This window comes from Fibroporia radiculosa (assembly GCF_000313525.1).
Source record: "Fibroporia radiculosa TFFH 294 genomic supercontigs, scaffold926, whole genome shotgun sequence".
NCBI lineage: Eukaryota > Fungi > Basidiomycota > Agaricomycetes > Polyporales > Fibroporiaceae > Fibroporia > Fibroporia radiculosa.
The window spans coordinates 43,896-61,044 of record NW_012133248.1 but is presented as its reverse complement, the minus strand read 5'-3'; the positions used below and the strand labels follow the sequence as shown (position 1 = coordinate 61,044).

The 17,149-nt window shown below is 51.1% G+C and overlaps 4 protein-coding genes across 4 annotated transcripts; 3 read left to right on the top strand and 1 right to left on the bottom strand.

The window, feature by feature from the left end:
• Positions 1-3,027: 3,027 nt before the first annotated feature.
• On the top strand, positions 3,028-4,716 carry FIBRA_01818 (uncharacterized protein; the record flags this gene model as incomplete). Its single annotated transcript, XM_012323689.1, has 10 exons — positions 3,028-3,144; positions 3,214-3,312; positions 3,363-3,440; positions 3,491-3,523; positions 3,579-3,692; positions 3,748-3,825; positions 3,853-4,147; positions 4,204-4,313; positions 4,373-4,446; positions 4,530-4,716. The coding sequence occupies 10 exons, from the start codon at positions 3,028-3,030 to the stop codon at positions 4,714-4,716; spliced, it is 1,185 nt and encodes a 394-aa protein (XP_012179079.1).
• Positions 4,717-6,301: 1,585 nt separating this feature from the next.
• FIBRA_01817 (uncharacterized protein) lies at positions 6,302-11,536 on the top strand (the record flags this gene model as incomplete). The annotated part of the gene is made up of 9 exons (XM_012323688.1): positions 6,302-6,469; positions 6,538-6,714; positions 6,773-7,846; positions 7,903-7,939; positions 7,996-8,453; positions 8,508-8,768; positions 8,821-9,060; positions 9,145-9,315; positions 9,374-11,536. 9 exons carry the CDS (start codon positions 6,302-6,304, stop codon positions 11,534-11,536), a joined length of 4,749 nt encoding a protein of 1,582 aa, XP_012179078.1.
• A 253-nt stretch (positions 11,537-11,789) lies between these two features.
• FIBRA_01816 (uncharacterized protein) lies at positions 11,790-14,268 on the bottom strand (the record flags this gene model as incomplete). Its single annotated transcript, XM_012323687.1, has 2 exons — positions 11,790-13,812; positions 13,871-14,268. The coding sequence occupies 2 exons, from the start codon at positions 14,266-14,268 to the stop codon at positions 11,790-11,792; spliced, it is 2,421 nt and encodes an 806-aa protein (XP_012179077.1).
• Positions 14,269-14,996: 728 nt separating this feature from the next.
• FIBRA_01815 (uncharacterized protein) lies at positions 14,997-15,930 on the top strand (the record flags this gene model as incomplete). The annotated part of the gene is made up of 4 exons (XM_012323686.1): positions 14,997-15,464; positions 15,518-15,615; positions 15,667-15,799; positions 15,850-15,930. The coding sequence occupies 4 exons, from the start codon at positions 14,997-14,999 to the stop codon at positions 15,928-15,930; spliced, it is 780 nt and encodes a 259-aa protein (XP_012179076.1).
• Between the last annotated feature and the right edge of the window lie 1,219 nt (positions 15,931-17,149).

The following is a 17,149-nucleotide window of genomic DNA, read 5'->3' as shown; positions in this document are numbered from 1 at the left end:
GATCTTCGGATCCGCCCATGATGTCGACGTGCTCGGAGGCAACCGCTCATAAGTTCTCTGTAGACGGAGTCCGACGTTCGTTCGCGGGAGGAAGGTGAGGGGAAAAGGTTCGGAATCAGGTCTACACTGAGTCATCGTTTCGAATGCAGACGTGGTATGTTCCCGCTATGGAATAAAACGGCTGACACACATCCTTCACAGGGACACGAGCGGTGCGATTCATTTATGAATATTTCATTACCTCGCGTGCAGTACTAGTCATGCCATGATGCAGATGGTACCGTGCTCCAATAGGCATCAGCGTGACGCCCGACCCGTATAAGATACATGGCCCATATTATAATGAATAAATCTGATTGTGATGTGCCGCACGCGGGAGGACAGTGGCATATCAATTATGTGGTCCAGACGGTGACATAACGGACCAACAAACTTTGGAAATAGGTGTATTGTTGATGAACTCGGCGAATGCACTCCTTATTGCACTTCCCCAACATCTCAGCGCATTGTGATGACCGGAATCCCAGAGAAAAGATCACTGTGAAGTCCGCAGAAGTCGGTCGCCTTCTGCAAACCATCCACTCTTGCATTTGCTTAGGTGCCTTCCGATCTCCTCACAATTGGCTGTGTAAATCGTGCTGAGCAGATCAGAAAATGGTCACCAACGTTGCATAGCCTCCGAGGCGAGGATCGAGCATTTGGTCGTTCACAAGGGATACCAAATGGCTGTTGAAGCATCTGACGAGGAATGATGCTCCTTCGGCGTATACGCTCGCAATATATCTGATCCCTAGTGGGAGCATCGGCGAGCCTTCTGCGCGGTGAGTGTCTCGACATCTGAAACTCTAATAACTTCGAATGCTTGAAGTCGCCGGTCGCACCCTTACAGTACAAGTCATCAACTTCACTGTCTGCTGGTGGCACACTGCACAATTTCCGTATTTGCGGATAACGTATTCTGTTGATGGCTCGTCACTATGGGCATGATAAAACGCCCAGGATACTATGGTAAGCCTATAATGGCGTCGCTCTCTCCGAGGCCCGTGGATCCGTCGACAATGAATGAATGGCGCGGCGCGCAGTGGATTTACTTTACTCAATTCCGCTAGGTCCCGTAAGTCTGGTCCGCGCTGGAACCTCTCTTCACTTCATAAGGTATCCCCCAGTTCCTCTTGCGTTACACGCCGTAAGCTCAATTGCATAACGATACCTCGCCTCAAGAAGGACACTTACGAGCAGCCAGAGTACGCGTTAAAGAATTAGATGTCACGTACGATGAGTATAATATCACGAACAAGGTTGGATCCGGATGAAAAGGAGAACCTATGATTCTAGCCCATCAAAGAGAATCAGCTCTAGCATTAGTAAGTTGTTCGTCGGTTTCCGCTTCGCAAATAGCTGGCATCTTTGTCAGTATCTCAAAAACGAAGCCCTCATGGACAGACACCCCGGACACAAGTAGCTTGATAGATCATTTCAGCTTCGAGGCATTGATTCACCAGGAGCGGCATCAATGAACCTCCAGGACTGCCGGATTAAATAATTAGTATTGATTTCAAAACTTGAAGCACGAGAGTAGAGCGCATATTACAGGTCGTCGACTTCTCCCTTTTCATCGAAAAGCTGCGCCCTGCCGTTTCCGTATTTCTGGACGAGATATTCTACATATACTCACTCTCCGTCAGCGTATGCCATTTCTGGTATATAAAACAATATGATGGATCCTTGGCATAGAACAGACCTATGATTGCGCCGCTTTCAGCCAAAGTCAGGGAACCGTCCGTGATGATCGGTCACCTGCTGTCCCGAGTGGATAGATTTCCTTCGGCTCTTCTGGTACATGAATATTTTGGGTACGCTGATATCTTTTTGACTCGTAGGGGATCTCAAGCTCTTCATGGGAAGATCAATGGCAGTGGGAGGATATGTCAGTCAAATCCAAATCAAGAAATTTACATACAAGCAACCACAGCCTGAGTACGCGGCACTACTAAGAGCGGGGATCGTTCAGATGATCATTTAGAAACGCGGTCACGTGTTGCATTCTTCAGTGCAACTTGAAAGCCTGACTGAGCTAAGAGCTTGTCCTTCGGGTTGTATACTACTACTGCTGGTGCATTTGGTTCGACTGTCATTGACTTGACCTCTGGAAAGAGGTTTTCGATAGGACCTAATATTTGCAGGATAATGCTTTCTCTACTCATCTTTGCTGCCCTCCATTGGGGCGCCCCGCAGATACAAGCGTTTTCGTGGAGAGGATCGGCGGTACAGGATAGTTATGGGCTTAGTACGCCGAATGCAGAAGGTGAGATCCATACATTTTTTGTCGTCAAAAACCTCTCGAACGCTTTGCAATCATGGAAGTTGCCATGATTATGGAGCATACAGGCATGTTTCATGTTGAACAAAATGTCGAAGTTACGTTAAACCAAAATTTTGTCCTAGAGCTACTCAGACGATACGACAGTCAGCCGGACTGCTTCAGACGCGCGGCGGGGCTTATTCGAACGCGATGCAGCGAGCTGGATATGAACGAGGACGAGAGAGTCAAAGGTGCATCCCAGTCGTTCTCGCCGTACAGGATCAACAGTGACAAGAAGCTTAGCTGCTATCTCTATGACGCTGTGTGAGCTCGGAACTGCACAACACCACTCTCTTCCCCTTGAATGTGTATCATTCTCTGTCGAGTCCAGTTTACCTCCGCACACACAGTCAAACGAACAACGTCGAACCTGCGTCGAGTGGGTCATTTCCTTATTTTAGTCCGATGAATGCCATCGGTACTGATTGCCTTCTGCAGAGCGTTCTCACGAAGTGCACAGCACTGGTCAAGCTACTCAGGGTATCTGCGGGAAGCTGGTGCGTGGTTTTTCAGCGCATATAAGCTCCCATTCAGCACGTTTTTCAGCACAATTATGCTATGCGTTCCGTAGATGGAACGATATAGGTGAGTATTTGTTCACTTTGACGATCTCTTTCTACATATACGGTATCAACCGCTCGAAATCCAACTCTTGGCGATTAGATATGGCTAGGGAGCTCTACAAGAATACAACCATGGAGCAGCTTGCGTTTTTTCAGCTGCTTAAGCGGCGCGAAAGTCATTTAGAAGAAGGTCGCCAGATGTCTGAAGCAGTACTGAAAGTAAGTATTGTTGATATTTAGCACGTATTCGACGCATACATCGTCCCGTTGACACAAATTTATGACTAGAGCTTGTGGGATACTCTAGGGGAGCTTCGCTCCTCAGCTGAAGATATCGATGCTATCCGCAATAAAATCGTTGACATGATGTCAGTTCATATTGATAAGGTACGCTGAGCGGACAATTGATTCCTATTTTCATCTCATACTTGATCTAGAGTATGCATACAGTCAATGATGGAATCATGGACATCTTTAAACGGGGCGAGACCTTCCAAGTGGTCATGTTTTCGAAGGTCAGTTGCTCTACAGAGCACTAGAACCTAACGCAACTGAACCCCGTAAGATCAACTCCGCGGTGGAGACTGCCATTCAAACTGTATGCTATCCACTTCCACCTGATATAACGCACTTATGATGAGGGGACCGCCCAGCAAACTATGTCATTACAAACTCTCATTCCATCTCTGGCCGAGATCATGAGCGCAAGATTAAACCATGTTCTCGATGATGTGGCAGAGCGGCAGAGAAGTATTTCCGACATCGCTGTGAATGAATACGGCCCTTTCCCTCAAGAGCGGTTGATTTACGGATCTTTCTTAGGACATTGCCCATACTCGCTTGATGTCAATTGGGCGCGAGCTCGGGATTGCTCAGCAGGCAAGTCAAGCCGCCATGCCGGTTCCAACCTACTTACGTGTTCGTTAGTCAATCGTACAGCTTGAGTCCACAGTGTCGCGCGCTTCCGTCCAACTCGAGAAGCAGACCGAACAGGCGGAAGTTGCTCATTTCTTGCAGCTCGAGGCCGCCCGCTCTGCGGCCGAGTTGGCGGAGACGCTGGCTGACTTGACTTCGTTGACGCAGCTTGAGATGCAGAATATCACTCACACAGCAGCTACATTTCAAGAACAACTGCGCGCGCCAAGTCCAGGAGATCTAGAGTATTATTGGTCGTCGTGGTGGAAGCCGAGCGTATTTTATCTATTCCAGGTTGTCTTGCAAGGTAAGCCACAATTTTGCGCATGGTCTCTGGCTCAAAACTCGGCGATTTATTGAAAGTCGATCCGACGTACCTGGATGCCTTCGTGCAATTGCGCATTGTGCGCATATTAGTCTTGTTCGTCAGGATTATTTGGTGGATTATGCACAGTAGCGTGTCGCTCATTATGGTGAGTGACCTGAACTACGGCAATTTTGATTCTTGAGAACATGCCTTTGGCCCTGATAGAGCATCGCAATTATTTTGATATCAATAGAACGACGCGTGCGTGGGATGTATAACTCCCCCAAGCAAGGCACGAGGTGCGTCGCCTTGCTTTGGTGTGAAAACTGATCTCCAAACAATACGCAGTGCCCCTAGCAGTGCTGAGATAATTCCCATACAGACGCTCGTTTCAGGACCATCCCGACCCTGTGCACCTCCAAGGACCAGGACAGCCGGATTTTTTATGGATGGCTATACTTCCTCTTCACCCCTCTCTAAATTTGGCAGATACGGACATCGGGCGTCGCGGATCCCCGATAGGCTATGCAATACGGCCCAAGATTCAGACTCGCGGCTCTGAGCGTTAGGGGTTCCTAGGTTGGCTCTGTCTATGTCTGGCCGCTAATGCTTTCCTCTCTGTGCTTGTTTCCTCTCCGTGCTTGTTGTCTGCTGGTGACTTATTCTTCACTGCCGCGGCGGCATTTCTTGCGGAGATTTTCGATTCTCATGCCATCATCAAGTATATTATTGAGTACTTATGGTACTATAGTGACGACAGGAGCATGTAGAGACTAAAACCTAATGACTTACATCCACACATAATGCACGATGCCTTGGACTGTTCGCGACTCGGACTCTGATATGACATGGATCATCTTTTGCTCGATTTGTGTTTGACAAATTAGGCACCCCGATACAAACCATAACACATGCTGTAAGCTGTCAAGAAACGTGTGGACATTGCGAACTCAAATTGAGCAAGAGTTGAGTTTCAAGTTTCCAGTTGAGGGCGGGGAATCTAGATCACGACAATGCGTACGTAATGCAACGTTGTGGCTTGTGTGCGGCCATTCAAATGCTTAGGCGGGCTCGTCGCGACTGACAGTTCTCTTTCTGCTCCATTTGACTTACCCACCGGTCTTACAACGTGCCAGAGGTGATACCATCATATATACCGCCCTCAGTTCTTGTGGAACCACTTTTGAGTTCAAACCTCACTTCAGGAGCCAGAATCGACATCAGGCGGCCAGAAATTACCAAAGCGGACACCTTCCGAACAGACTCTGGCGAGACCGAGAGTGTCTTATGGACATAAACTGTGATTCCTAAACCGTATTATCGGTAAGTTGCGCCTTAATCTTGGAGCAACAACTTAAACCTAAAGTCTTGCTCTTCTAAGGCAGCGCCCACCTTCCTCTTCACACAGTGCACTCACTGCCCCGAAGACATGGCTGGAGTCACCATGCAAACTTCCATCTGCGAGAATAGTATGATGTTTGGGGATAGAATGAACCAGGATATTCAGGTGAGTCCTGCATCGTTTGCTTCTCAGCGTCACGGAGCTCCTTACAACTCGCTGCTCTATCCGCACTATTGCTTCAACACCAAAGATATGGCCTGGTCGCCTAGGCATGGGTGATGCTTGTCCGAGAGAAGAGTTGTCCCGTCGTCGGTATCCGCTATTCAATGATCACAACTTGTTTCGCCCTGCTGTTCGTCCTCAAGACGAAGGACCGATTAATGGTTTGAGGGAAATCAATAGTCATAATGGGGTCGTCCAATGCGATGCAATGTCAAGACATACAGAACGAGAATTTCCTCTCAACGCTCCAAATTCAACATATTCAGCTCCCCTACGTTTTCGTTCTTCAGTATGCGGCCATCCTCAAAGCGCTGTATCCTACATCCCGAACGCTGCCGCAGCCGATGCTTCTCCAGGGGCGCGTAAATTTCATACAGGATACCCCACGCAAAAGGTATGTCGGCCGCGCGAAATACCGTCAACGCGCTCATGCGCATGCATCGCCACAGGGACATATACACGAAGTATGTAATAACTATTTACAAGGTAGATGTCCATATGGCAGCCGCTGCTGTCGTATCCACCCACCTCCAGAGGGGGTGCCTTCGGCCATATCGCACAATGCCGCACCTCGTTCACTGGTCAGTCCGATGTCTCCGGATCACAAGCATCAAGACCCGCCGATCCATCCTAACGCCCTACCTTACCCGCTCCGTCACCATAGCGTTCCTCAAAAGCCAGTAGAAGCTATTGTGTCGCAAGAAATTCCGCGTAGTCGAATTGGGCACTTCCCAGAGGTACCCGTCCATGGAGTGAACGTGAGCCACTTGTATTAGCTAATTAGTATTGATCCTGATGTCGACTTTTGATTTACCACTTACTCAAGATGCCGCGCCAATGGGAAACGCGACAGCATCGGAATTGGCATAGTAGTGATAGGTTCTCGGTGTCCGCAGAGCCGGTGGGGACCTGCACATTTGCCTCTCGCACCGAAGTTGACTATGGTGGTGCGCCGCCTCGTGGTGCGAGTATTGATTTTCATGGCCATCCTCGAATGGACAAGGTTTGTGTATTATTGTGAGTGAAAGATCATTTCTTTGACTTGTTCGCCTTTATAATAGAACACCGATCTCTGCCTCAATTTCCTCATGGGACATTGCCTCAAGGGAGACACGTGCTGCTTCAGACATATTCCTCCTACTGCAAATTCTGGGCGGCCCGAATATCCACCAACGCAGTGGTCATCTACTCAGATGAATATGATCGCAGCGAGTTCAGTTCGTCGAGAGATGGTACACGCACCCTCATCACAATCTACACTCGACACTTCGGTATCTGTGCTTACGCCCCAGATTTATCCATCGACCGTTTCGACACTCGGCGTTGTTCCCTCTCTCAATCCAGACGCCAGTCTTTTGCAGCGCGTGCCCAGTTGTACAGCCGTGTCTCCGCCGCCACTGCCCATCGCTCCAAAGTCGAGACCCTGCCTCGAGGATACTACTTTACCGCAACCAGTTACCAGTCGCGCGGCTATGTCTCCACCACCATCACCCGTTGTTTCAACGTCAATCTCTTGCCTCAAAGATACCACTTTAGTACAGCTAGTGCCTAGTCGCACAGCTATATCCCCGCCACTCATGACTTCCGTGCCCGTCCCTCCTTCCGCAGAGAGCAAGTCACCGCAACGAGTACCCAGCCGCACAGATATTCCTCCGCCGATAATATCGACGCCGATCCTTCCCGCGCATCCTTCAGGAGAGTCAAATTCCCCTAAGCCAGTGCCTAGTCGCTCAAATCCGACTACTTCATCCACGAATTTCACGTCAACTCATTCCGTATGTTCACCGGAAAAGAGTACCTCGAAAAGAGTGCCTAATCGCTCAGCTGCAACTTCCCCATCAACTAATTCGACGCCGGCTCTCCCCGTATCTTCAGTAGAGAAGAGTCCTCGAGAGCGAAGTCCCCGTCCCGCTGGCATGTCATCACCGGCTGAGTCGACGCCTGTTCTATCGGTGCGCTCTGCAAAAGAAATTCAATCCCGACAAACGCGCAAAGGAACAACCAGAATGCGTTTGCCAGATGATTTGACGCCACAATCACGCGTGCACTCTACGGAAGGCCGCGCTTCCCATCAAAGTGACCTTAGCTGCACAACCAAGGTCCCCTCAATCCCACCCGCGCTATCAGCAGCAGATGTATGCTTTAGATAATGCTCTGTCTATGTGGCCTATACTTAACGAGATTTATCTAGGCTTCGCCAATTCGTGTGGAACAGCAATTAGAGTCAGGTATGATATTGTCAGACAAGGCACGCTATTTCATGTGTTCTTTTCACGAAGTTAAGCGCAACTCAACTTGTGCCTACAGAGCGACAAGCCTGCTCATGTCATCAAGCAAGAAGTTTGCAAAAAATATCTTAGGGGGTGGTGTAGGCATGGTGAACGCTGCTCTCGCCAACATCCTCCACGGACGAAGACGATCAAAACCAATGCTAGTTCCATCGCTGACTCGTCTTTCCAATCAGTAACACCTGGCGCTGCACCTGCCTCGCAACCAGTGGCACTTCTTGCAGCCAACGAAAAAGTTAAGTCATTGAGCCCTAATGATTCTCCATTGGGTACAGATAGCCAGTCCTCCTCAAATTCCCAGGCCGCAGAGCTTAAAGAGGACGAGCAGAACGGGATTGAAAGGTCGTTGAGCAATCTATTCGATGTAATTATGCAACAGGAAGACTCAAACATGTTTGTTGTGCGCATCCCTAGATCGTCCAAAGGGCACAGTCAGAGTAAAAAGAAGCGGAATGTGAGTGGCTCATCTGTCATGGTCTATATTGAGTAGCTTACTGGTCTGGCTTAGAAACCAAAGAAGCCGGATGTCGACGATAGTTCTCCCGCGAAGACCAATACAAGTGTTGCCGTAAAACCCGACGTTAGCACTGGGCAGGGCCCTAGTCTGCCTCAGGCTGGACTACCCAGTGTCAGCATACCGAACTCCAAACGTCCATCTCGGCCGGCCACCATTCGCACGAGTCCCGTGGGTTCACGGCAGTCACAAAACAAACAGCGAGCCTCTCGTACGACAGATGATTCCCTGTCCGACGAGACGGAGCCGGCTTCTGTGAGTCGGGGCCGGCGCATACGTAAGCGCGGTAACTGATACTTGAATATAGTCCCCGTGCACCCCCCGCGCAAATCTATTGTCCTCGGACTCATCCTTCGACATGCCGGCCACGCCAGTAGACCAGCCGCCACCAATCTGCCGGGACTACAAACGTGGTTACTGTCATTATCGGCACTGCAAATACTTGCACGAGGAAGACGCTGCCAAACATTCCAAAGCTGAAAGTCGCGCTATTAAGATGGTGGATGCGAAGACCAATCCAGGGCAACCTACTGTCGAGAATCGCGATGTAAGTTGTTATCATGTCAGGAAGCGTATTCGCTCACGACAGTATCGTTGCTCTCGTTGTCATACGCTGCACTGGATTATGCAGACGTCGGGTACATTAGCATCTAAACAATCTGTATGTTCTTCGGCAACTTCAGGTGACGCACCTCGCGGTATCCGCGACAGATACGAACATGTCCGCTCACGAACTGTATCTGTCGGCGAAGACCTGACGACCGATGCTCCTCTGGTTCCTCCAGGGCTTGGTCTAGAAGCCGTGAGTATTTGTACCTGATAAAAGGCTTAGTACGACTCACTTGCTATCTACTTTTCAGAAGATGCTTGAAGGGGACATGCCAACATTGCACAAAACCCCTCCAGAGACCATAACATTAAGAGTACTCGATGCGACGAAAGTGACATTCGGATCCGGTCTGGAGGTTAAAGATGTCGTCACAGGCTTTGAGACCCGTCAAATCATCCTCAAAAACCTTCCCAGCGGCGTGACCTCGTCAGACGTCACTACCGTTTTGCAGTCTTTCGGTGAGGTTGTCACTGTCACGTTTCCAGAGTCCAATCACAAGAAAGATGCAATAAAAATTGCCCGTGTCACCTTCGCCAAGCATGACGATGCATCAAACGCTGCCTACGCTCTTGATGGCAGCTGTCTTTTTGATTCGACGATTAGTGCTAAACTAGTAACTTCAGCATCGTCATTGGTTGGGAAAGGCTCTCTCGAAGATGGGACTGTTCTTCTTGAATTTCCATCGCCGCACAGGACCGGTTACGCAGGTTATGCAACCATGGAATTAGCGGAACAGGCACTCGCAAGAGCAAATAGCACCGAATTACGAGGTAGCTGGGTAACTGCAGCATATTATGAAGGATTACCAAACGTGGGTTCCTTCAACGTGCGATTCCAAGGACTGCCTGCAGACGCCCAGACAAAGGATATCGAGCGGTATGGAGAAAGCGAAGGCATCATGCTGGAGCGGGCGACCTATCAAAATCTCCCAGCCGCGTGTCGCCATCTTCGCGAGGTCATGACAAATTACGGGGAGTTGGTCGCCTTCAACGTCTTGCCGCCTCCATATAAGAAGCGGACCGTACGCGTCTGGGCCCATTTCACCTCCTCAGCTGTCGCTGACAGAGTTAGTGCCGCTCTCAATAACCGACGTCAGCGGTTTTGCGGCGACGGCAAGCTATACGCGACCCACATCAGGACACTCCTATATTCGCTCCCTGTCGACGTTTATGACTCTCTGAGAAGCGACATTCGTGATTTCAGCTTTTATATTTGCCAGAGGGAAAATGGCAGTAGCATTTCGGTTGTTGATCGACGGACGCCTACATCACCCTCACTACCCGTGAAAATCAAACTTGCTTCCCCCCGAATGCAGACGTTGACTAAACTCAAGTCGTCTTTCGAGCGTATCCTTCGCGGAGAGAAGGTGACCGACAACGGAGAAGTTGTCTGGGATGGTTTCTTTAGCAGACGTGGCGGCATATTGTACCTGGAGGACTTGGAGAAGACACATCCGGGCATCATGATCAATAGAGATATCCGCAGGCGAATGCTTGCGTTATTCGGCCCTGCGGATAAACGTAAAATCGTCCGTTCTGCCATCTTGGCTAGGGTTGCAGCATTACGAGCTCAAAGAACGCACTCCATCCCGTTGGTCGGACGACTGATCGGCCTTTTCGTGAGCAAAGATCTGGCCATCCTACAAAAGCAGCTCGGTAGCGAAAACGTCGGCTTCGACCTGATCAATCGTGTTCTCGTCATTCGTGGCGATGAAGAAGCCTACAAAGTTGCCCAACTAGCGATCGCCGGCGCAAGAAATCGGCACAGAGACGAGAGGCAGTTACGACAGATTGAATGTCCTGTTTGTCTCGACGAGGTGACCTCACCCGTCACTTTAGACTGTGGGCATACCTGGTGCAAATCATGTCTGACGAATTATCTCCTCGCTGCTGTCGACAACAAAGTTTTTCCACTGACGTGTCTTGGAGGCGAAGCTTCATGTCCTCATCCTATTCCGATAAGGATCGCTCAGGAGCTTCTTTCCACCAACGAATTCGACTCGCTGATCCATGCGTCGTTCCTGGCTTACATCAATTCGCGACCGTCGGAATTCCACTATTGTCCTACTCCTGACTGCCCTCAAGTCTATCGGAAAGGGCCCCCGAATACAGTCCTGCAATGTCCATCGTGTTTGACTCGAATCTGTCCCAATTGCCACGTCGAATTTCATCAAGGGTCCTTGTGTCGTGACCGAGAAGCTGAAGACGAAAAATTATTCGAAGAGTGGAAGAAGAGCCATGATGTCAAGGATTGTCCTGCGTGCAAGGCTCCCATCGAACGCCTCGCCGGATGCAACCATATGACGTGCATTCGCTGCAAAACTCACATCTGTTGGGCTTGCCTCGCTACCTTCAGCAACGGCGAAGAGGTATACGATCACATGCGCATGATACATGGTGGTATAGGGCTGTGACGTGGGTCTTTGCCGTTCTCAGGTAACATTATTGTCTTTATATGTTTATCGTGCATGAATGTGGTCATAGTATCTAAAGCCATCTGGATGTTGTAATTCCCTTGCTGTTGTAGTATTGTCTGTAAGTTAAGAATCCAGCGCTCGCTTTGTACTTTGTGTATATCAATGCCAGCTTGAGAGCATATACATGAACTTGTAATACAGAATACCCGTTGTACACTCCGATGATGATGCGGTCCGCACGGTACCAGCCTCAGACATAAACATATTGCACAAACTGGCGCAGTCCCCGGTGAGCCTCGAACACTGCGCTCGACGGACGAGAGCCACTCACATCTTGGTATGGTCGCCGTGGCGGTTCGCCATGCAGCGGAAGCGAGTCAGGCAGCTCCGGCACATGCGGGTCGTACCTCAACTTGTTCCCGCGGTGGTCCATGAACCCGTCGACCGGGGAGGGATAGTCGTTCAGCTCCTGCGGATTAGCGAGCTGTCTGGGCGCATACACGATGAACTGGCCATTGCGCTCCATCGTGAGGTGGTCCCCGCGCCGATTCCAGAAGCCTTTGCGGATCTTCCGGGGACTGGACGGCTGTGGCTGCGGCTGCGGGGCAGATGCAGGTACAGACGCAGCTGCGGACGATGCTGTGGACGCGGTGCCCAGAGGATATGCCGTCGGGACCGGCGGTTGGGGGAGGGGGTTGTGACTCGCCCGAGAGACTCTCGCAGGAGAAGATGCGCGCGACCGAGAAGGGGCCGGCGGCGATTGGGAGGACGTGGAAGATTTATACGGGGATGTTGATGAAGGACCCATGGAGGGATACGTCGAACTGCGGGATATCTGGCGCGGAGCGGCATCAGGCGAAGTGTGCGATGAACGCGTGGGTGATCGCGGGTTGACGTAGGGGGTCGCATTTGGGTCTCTATCGCGTTCAGGCGGGCGGGGGGTGCGAGGTTGGGAGACGGCCCGGTCTTCTGGAATGGCTTCGAAAGGGGTCCCGGGGAATGTCGGGAAGGTCTGGCTGCGAGAGACTGCACGTGAACCCGGACTAGATCCACTGTCGGATTGAGAAGGGGCCACCAGAGGGCTGAGCAGGCCTGCTGGCTCTTCAGAAAAGTTGGTCAAGAAAGACAGGGAAGGCGCAGACAAGGAACCAGAAGTGGCCGAGGACGACGTCGCAGGCGCAGAAGACTGGCGTCGTGAGAGGCTATTGGAGCGACTAGGTGTATTTGATGACGGAGGCCCGTAGATGGGCCCATGAGAGTGCGGAGATACAGGCTGTCGTGACGGTGTGCGGCCTGCGTCGTCTGTGCTGGAACGTCGCGTGGGAGTCGAGGACAATGATAGATGAGCATCGACGCTACTTGTACGGCGAGAAGTTGGAGTCGACGGTGTATCATCGCTGCTCATACGGCGTGTCGGCGTACTCGTTGTAGACCCCGAGGAGTAATGTCCAGGTGTCCGGATAATGCTAAGCGAGAATGTGGTGTGAAGGTCTTGCCTCGAGCTGAAGGCCTCGCTCGCTGCTGCTGACGCGGACGCAGAGGAAACCGGTGGTCGGGAAGTAGAAGCCGCCGCGGCTGATGACGCAGATGAGAATGGAGGGTGATTGGGAGATGTACGTGAATCGCGTGCCTGTTGTTGAGAATCGGTGCGCTGGCGGGGCGAGACTTCGCGACTCTGCTGGCGCTGTTGCTGGTGTTGCGACTGTGATTGGGTTTGTTGCTGCCTTTGTAATTGTTGTTGCTGAGAGTATGAGGAGAACGAAGTCATGCCCGCCGGCGCTGAGGTAGGAACAACCCTATCAGGCACGACATTCCGTTCTGGCATAGAAGGTACAGAAGACGGATTAACCTTGGGTATCGAAGGAGGCTTTGGTACGACTGGCATAGAAGGAACAGGAGGTGGATCGGCCTTGGGTATTGAAGGAGGCCTTGGGACAACGGATCGACGACTATCAGACTTATCTTGAGCGGCCGGCCTTCCAACTAGAGAGTCACGATGAGATGAGGAGCTTCCATAAATGCCATTATATTCGCGAGTTCGGGTCGGATGGTACGCGTCCGTGGTGGAAGCCGAACGTTCATGAGAGCGAGTCTGACTCTCTGGTAGTGGGTCGGAAGTTTGGCTGCGCTGGTCCTGTTTATCCGAACCACCTTGGCCGTCATGGAGCTCAGACGAATCACGGCGGTCGGGAGACTTACACAATTCGCGCGGGACCCATACCCAAGGTGTATGCACTACCCCATTGTCTTGCGTCTTCTTCGGCGTATCGTCCCTGGCAAGTGCGACGAGATGATATTCCTCGCAGCGTCGCGATAAGACCGGACACATACCTGATGTGCATGTTCTCCAGTCCCAACCCGTTATCCTGCAGCTTTGTGTTCCAATATTCGGGACCGCCAGGGTTTGGAATGCGCTTGTACGGGTTGTAGTTTGCTGCGGCCTGCGCTTGTGCCTGAGCAATGGCGGCCTGCTGACCCCAGCTAGGATGGGGTGCCCATGCCTGGAATGTAGCTTGAGCACCCGAGACTTGACCGTGAAACATGGGATTATATTGCCACTGTCCGGATGTCCATGCTTGTGCGTTGACACCTGCGGGGATCGGGGGAGGCCCAGGGTAGGGAGCAGGCGCAGCCTGTGGCCAACCTCCCGACCATGCTTGAGACGGATTGCTGCGGCCCATCGAGGCTGAGGACCATTGCTGATACTGCTGAGGAGCCACCCAGGACATAGCCGAGAGGGAACGGCGGCGGTGATGCGCACGAGGCGAGATCGGCGTATGCTAGGATGGAGAGCGACGGTGCTGGCTTCGGTACAGGTACTGGCATAGATATACGGTCTCCCGATAGCTGACGATCATTGAGTTCGGTCACTTGCAGCTCTCGGTGTAGTGAATAGAATAGGAATACCCACCCCACTACAAATACTCACGGGGACGATTTCAGAAAAAGGCAATACGGTAATTGTGAGATCAGCCCCAGATGACAGAGCGTAACGAGGTGCAAGCGATCCGCGGGGACACAATAGCGAAATGCTCGTAGAGAAGTGGGCGAGTGAATGAGAGCCTCGAAGCGGCTCGGCTAGATATAGGCAGAACAAGGGACGCCTGGCTTGAGCAGCCCGAACACGCACTGCAATGGGTGCACAGGCAGGCGTTGGTCCAGATATAGCGCCGAGCTGAGCCCCGGCGGCCAGAGCTGATCCGAAACGGGTCAGAATGGACAGGTGCGGCCCCTCGGATTCAACGGTCGGCCAAATGAAAGGCAGGGCAGAAGAGCGGAGACTGGGCAACGGAGACGACAGCATGTGTGCAGACCAGTCGCCTCAGGCGGGGAGGAGCACTGCACACTCGACGCCGGCCTCGGAGCACCAGCGAGCGCCGAGCAGACCGCTTCAAGGAGGCAGCGCGCGAGGTTCGCAAGGACTTTCACCTTGGACCTCGTCTCCTCCCTCGCGATAATGGCCGCGGTACTCCGTTCGTCCTCAGCTTTGTTCCGCCTTCGCCCATCTCCACGGATATGTTCTTTGACTGCTTCGTCCTCGCTGGACTTGCCTGCATGCCCTCGCTACTCGTCTTCTCGTGCTGCCAGCTCAAAACGAAAAACAGAGAAGGAGGCGACCTCAAAGGAGTCCAAAAGCAAACACAGTCCTGTGGTTTCTACAGAAAACCTCATCCCAGGTTCACAACGCATGGCTGCGGGCGACGAGTATATCAAAGCAGAAGCTAAGATGAAGGGCATTCTGGATGAATTGCGCAAGTCTATCAGCGCGATGGAGATGCGCGCAAGTGGTCGAGTGACCCCCTCAATTCTCTCGCCCGTTCGCGTAAATCTGGGGGAGAGGGGAGACAATCTCAGGCTGGAGGAGATTGCGACCGTCGGTGTAGTAGACGGCCGAACTCTGGTCGTGACCGTATTCGAGGAAGATGTCAGTTTTTGATGCTGCTGGCAAACGTCTGAACCTCAATGTAGACCCAGTAGACATTAAAACACGTCGAAGGCGCGCTGTACAGCGCAAAGATTCCTGGTGTGGTCCCACATAGATCAGACAGTCGGACGATCAAAATCCCAATACCAAAGTACGTTTTATATCACTGATGCGTTGGTATTGCTTACCCTATGGACACCAGAGCCACAGTTGAAGCGCGTCATGCGGTGTACACCGTAGCACAGCGCAAGGCGGAAGAAGCTCGCATGCGGATACGCAAGCTGCACACACAGGCCATTAAGAACTACGGCAAACACGCTCTTGAGCGAGATGAAGTAAGTAAGCGTCTTTGTAATGGGAATACTTGACTTATGGACGTGAATAGCTCCAATCACTGGTGAGCAAATATCTCGGGGAAATAGACAAGTTTTTGGAGGAGGTCAAGAAAAGCACGGGTTCCAAATAGGTGGGCTGCCTATAGCGTGCGTTCTTGTTTTTTTTTTTTTTACCTCGCCCAGTTTCACACCGGAGGCCTGTGCCCGCCTGAGCACTCACGGAAGGCACAATTGTATTACTTTACCGAACTCATTTACGATTGTGTGTAACGATAGGATGTGCATGTGGGTACACTCCACTCACTATACAAGTGCTCCGAGCAGACTACCGACAAGTGTTTTCAGATACCGTCTTCTGAGTACTTCCTTTTCGTCACAATATTGCTTGTGACTGCTTTGAGGCTTTCTTGCGGACAATTCCGCAAAGTAATTGTCATACTGGACCTGTAGGCAATGTTATTCGCCCGCGGCCCGACCTCAACATAGACTTTAGGGAATGTGTATTCTATCTTCCCCGTATGATTGCGCAAATTCAACCTACTCAATCTAGACAGGTACCTTCTGATGTGATCCCATCGTCTGACATAACTCAACAATAAAAGGGCAGCGAAAGTGTATTCATCTTACAAGTCGTGTTGTTAAAGGAGTGTACACAAAGAACATCCTCAAGTGGTAATCCTTCGAACCCCTCAAGTTGGCAAAAATTCTCAATTCCAAGGGTTGGGGTGACAGGAACCTCGATGTCAATATCAGCTCTATGCGTATGGTGAGGCAAGAGGTATCTAATTGAGGACATGATCCCATTCAGTGAGATATCAGTAGAACTTTTTCATGGTGCTGGCCTCGAGCTATATCTGTTGGGCTATGCTTACTGGCGCCAACGCTGCCGGTGCTAGTTTAACAAATATACCGAATTCTTCCACCTTAACACTGATGTACTATCATTATGTGAGTACGTCACCAGTAGAAGGCACCACTGGATGTAATGCACTAATAAGATGTTTACGAACACGATGTCAGCAAATTTTGAGGCACATCGCTGGGCGATTGATTTGACTGCTCATATTTTGCATTCCGGCACATCCCTAAGGTGCGAATAATCACAGAGCAAACGGAAACCTGGAGCGAGAAACAGACGGGCAGAGACTTACTCTGTAGTAAAGTTAGATGCCGCTCGCGGCTCATATTTGCTGATCACCTCGAGATATATCAGTTTATGTACATTCATGACATCCATTCACTGACCGGGCTTTTGTGAACAAAAATTCCGCTGTGACGATGCAAGGGAGCATAGTATGCAGGCATACTCAGTGCCAGAAATGACTGCACATCGCGATAACAGTGAACGGA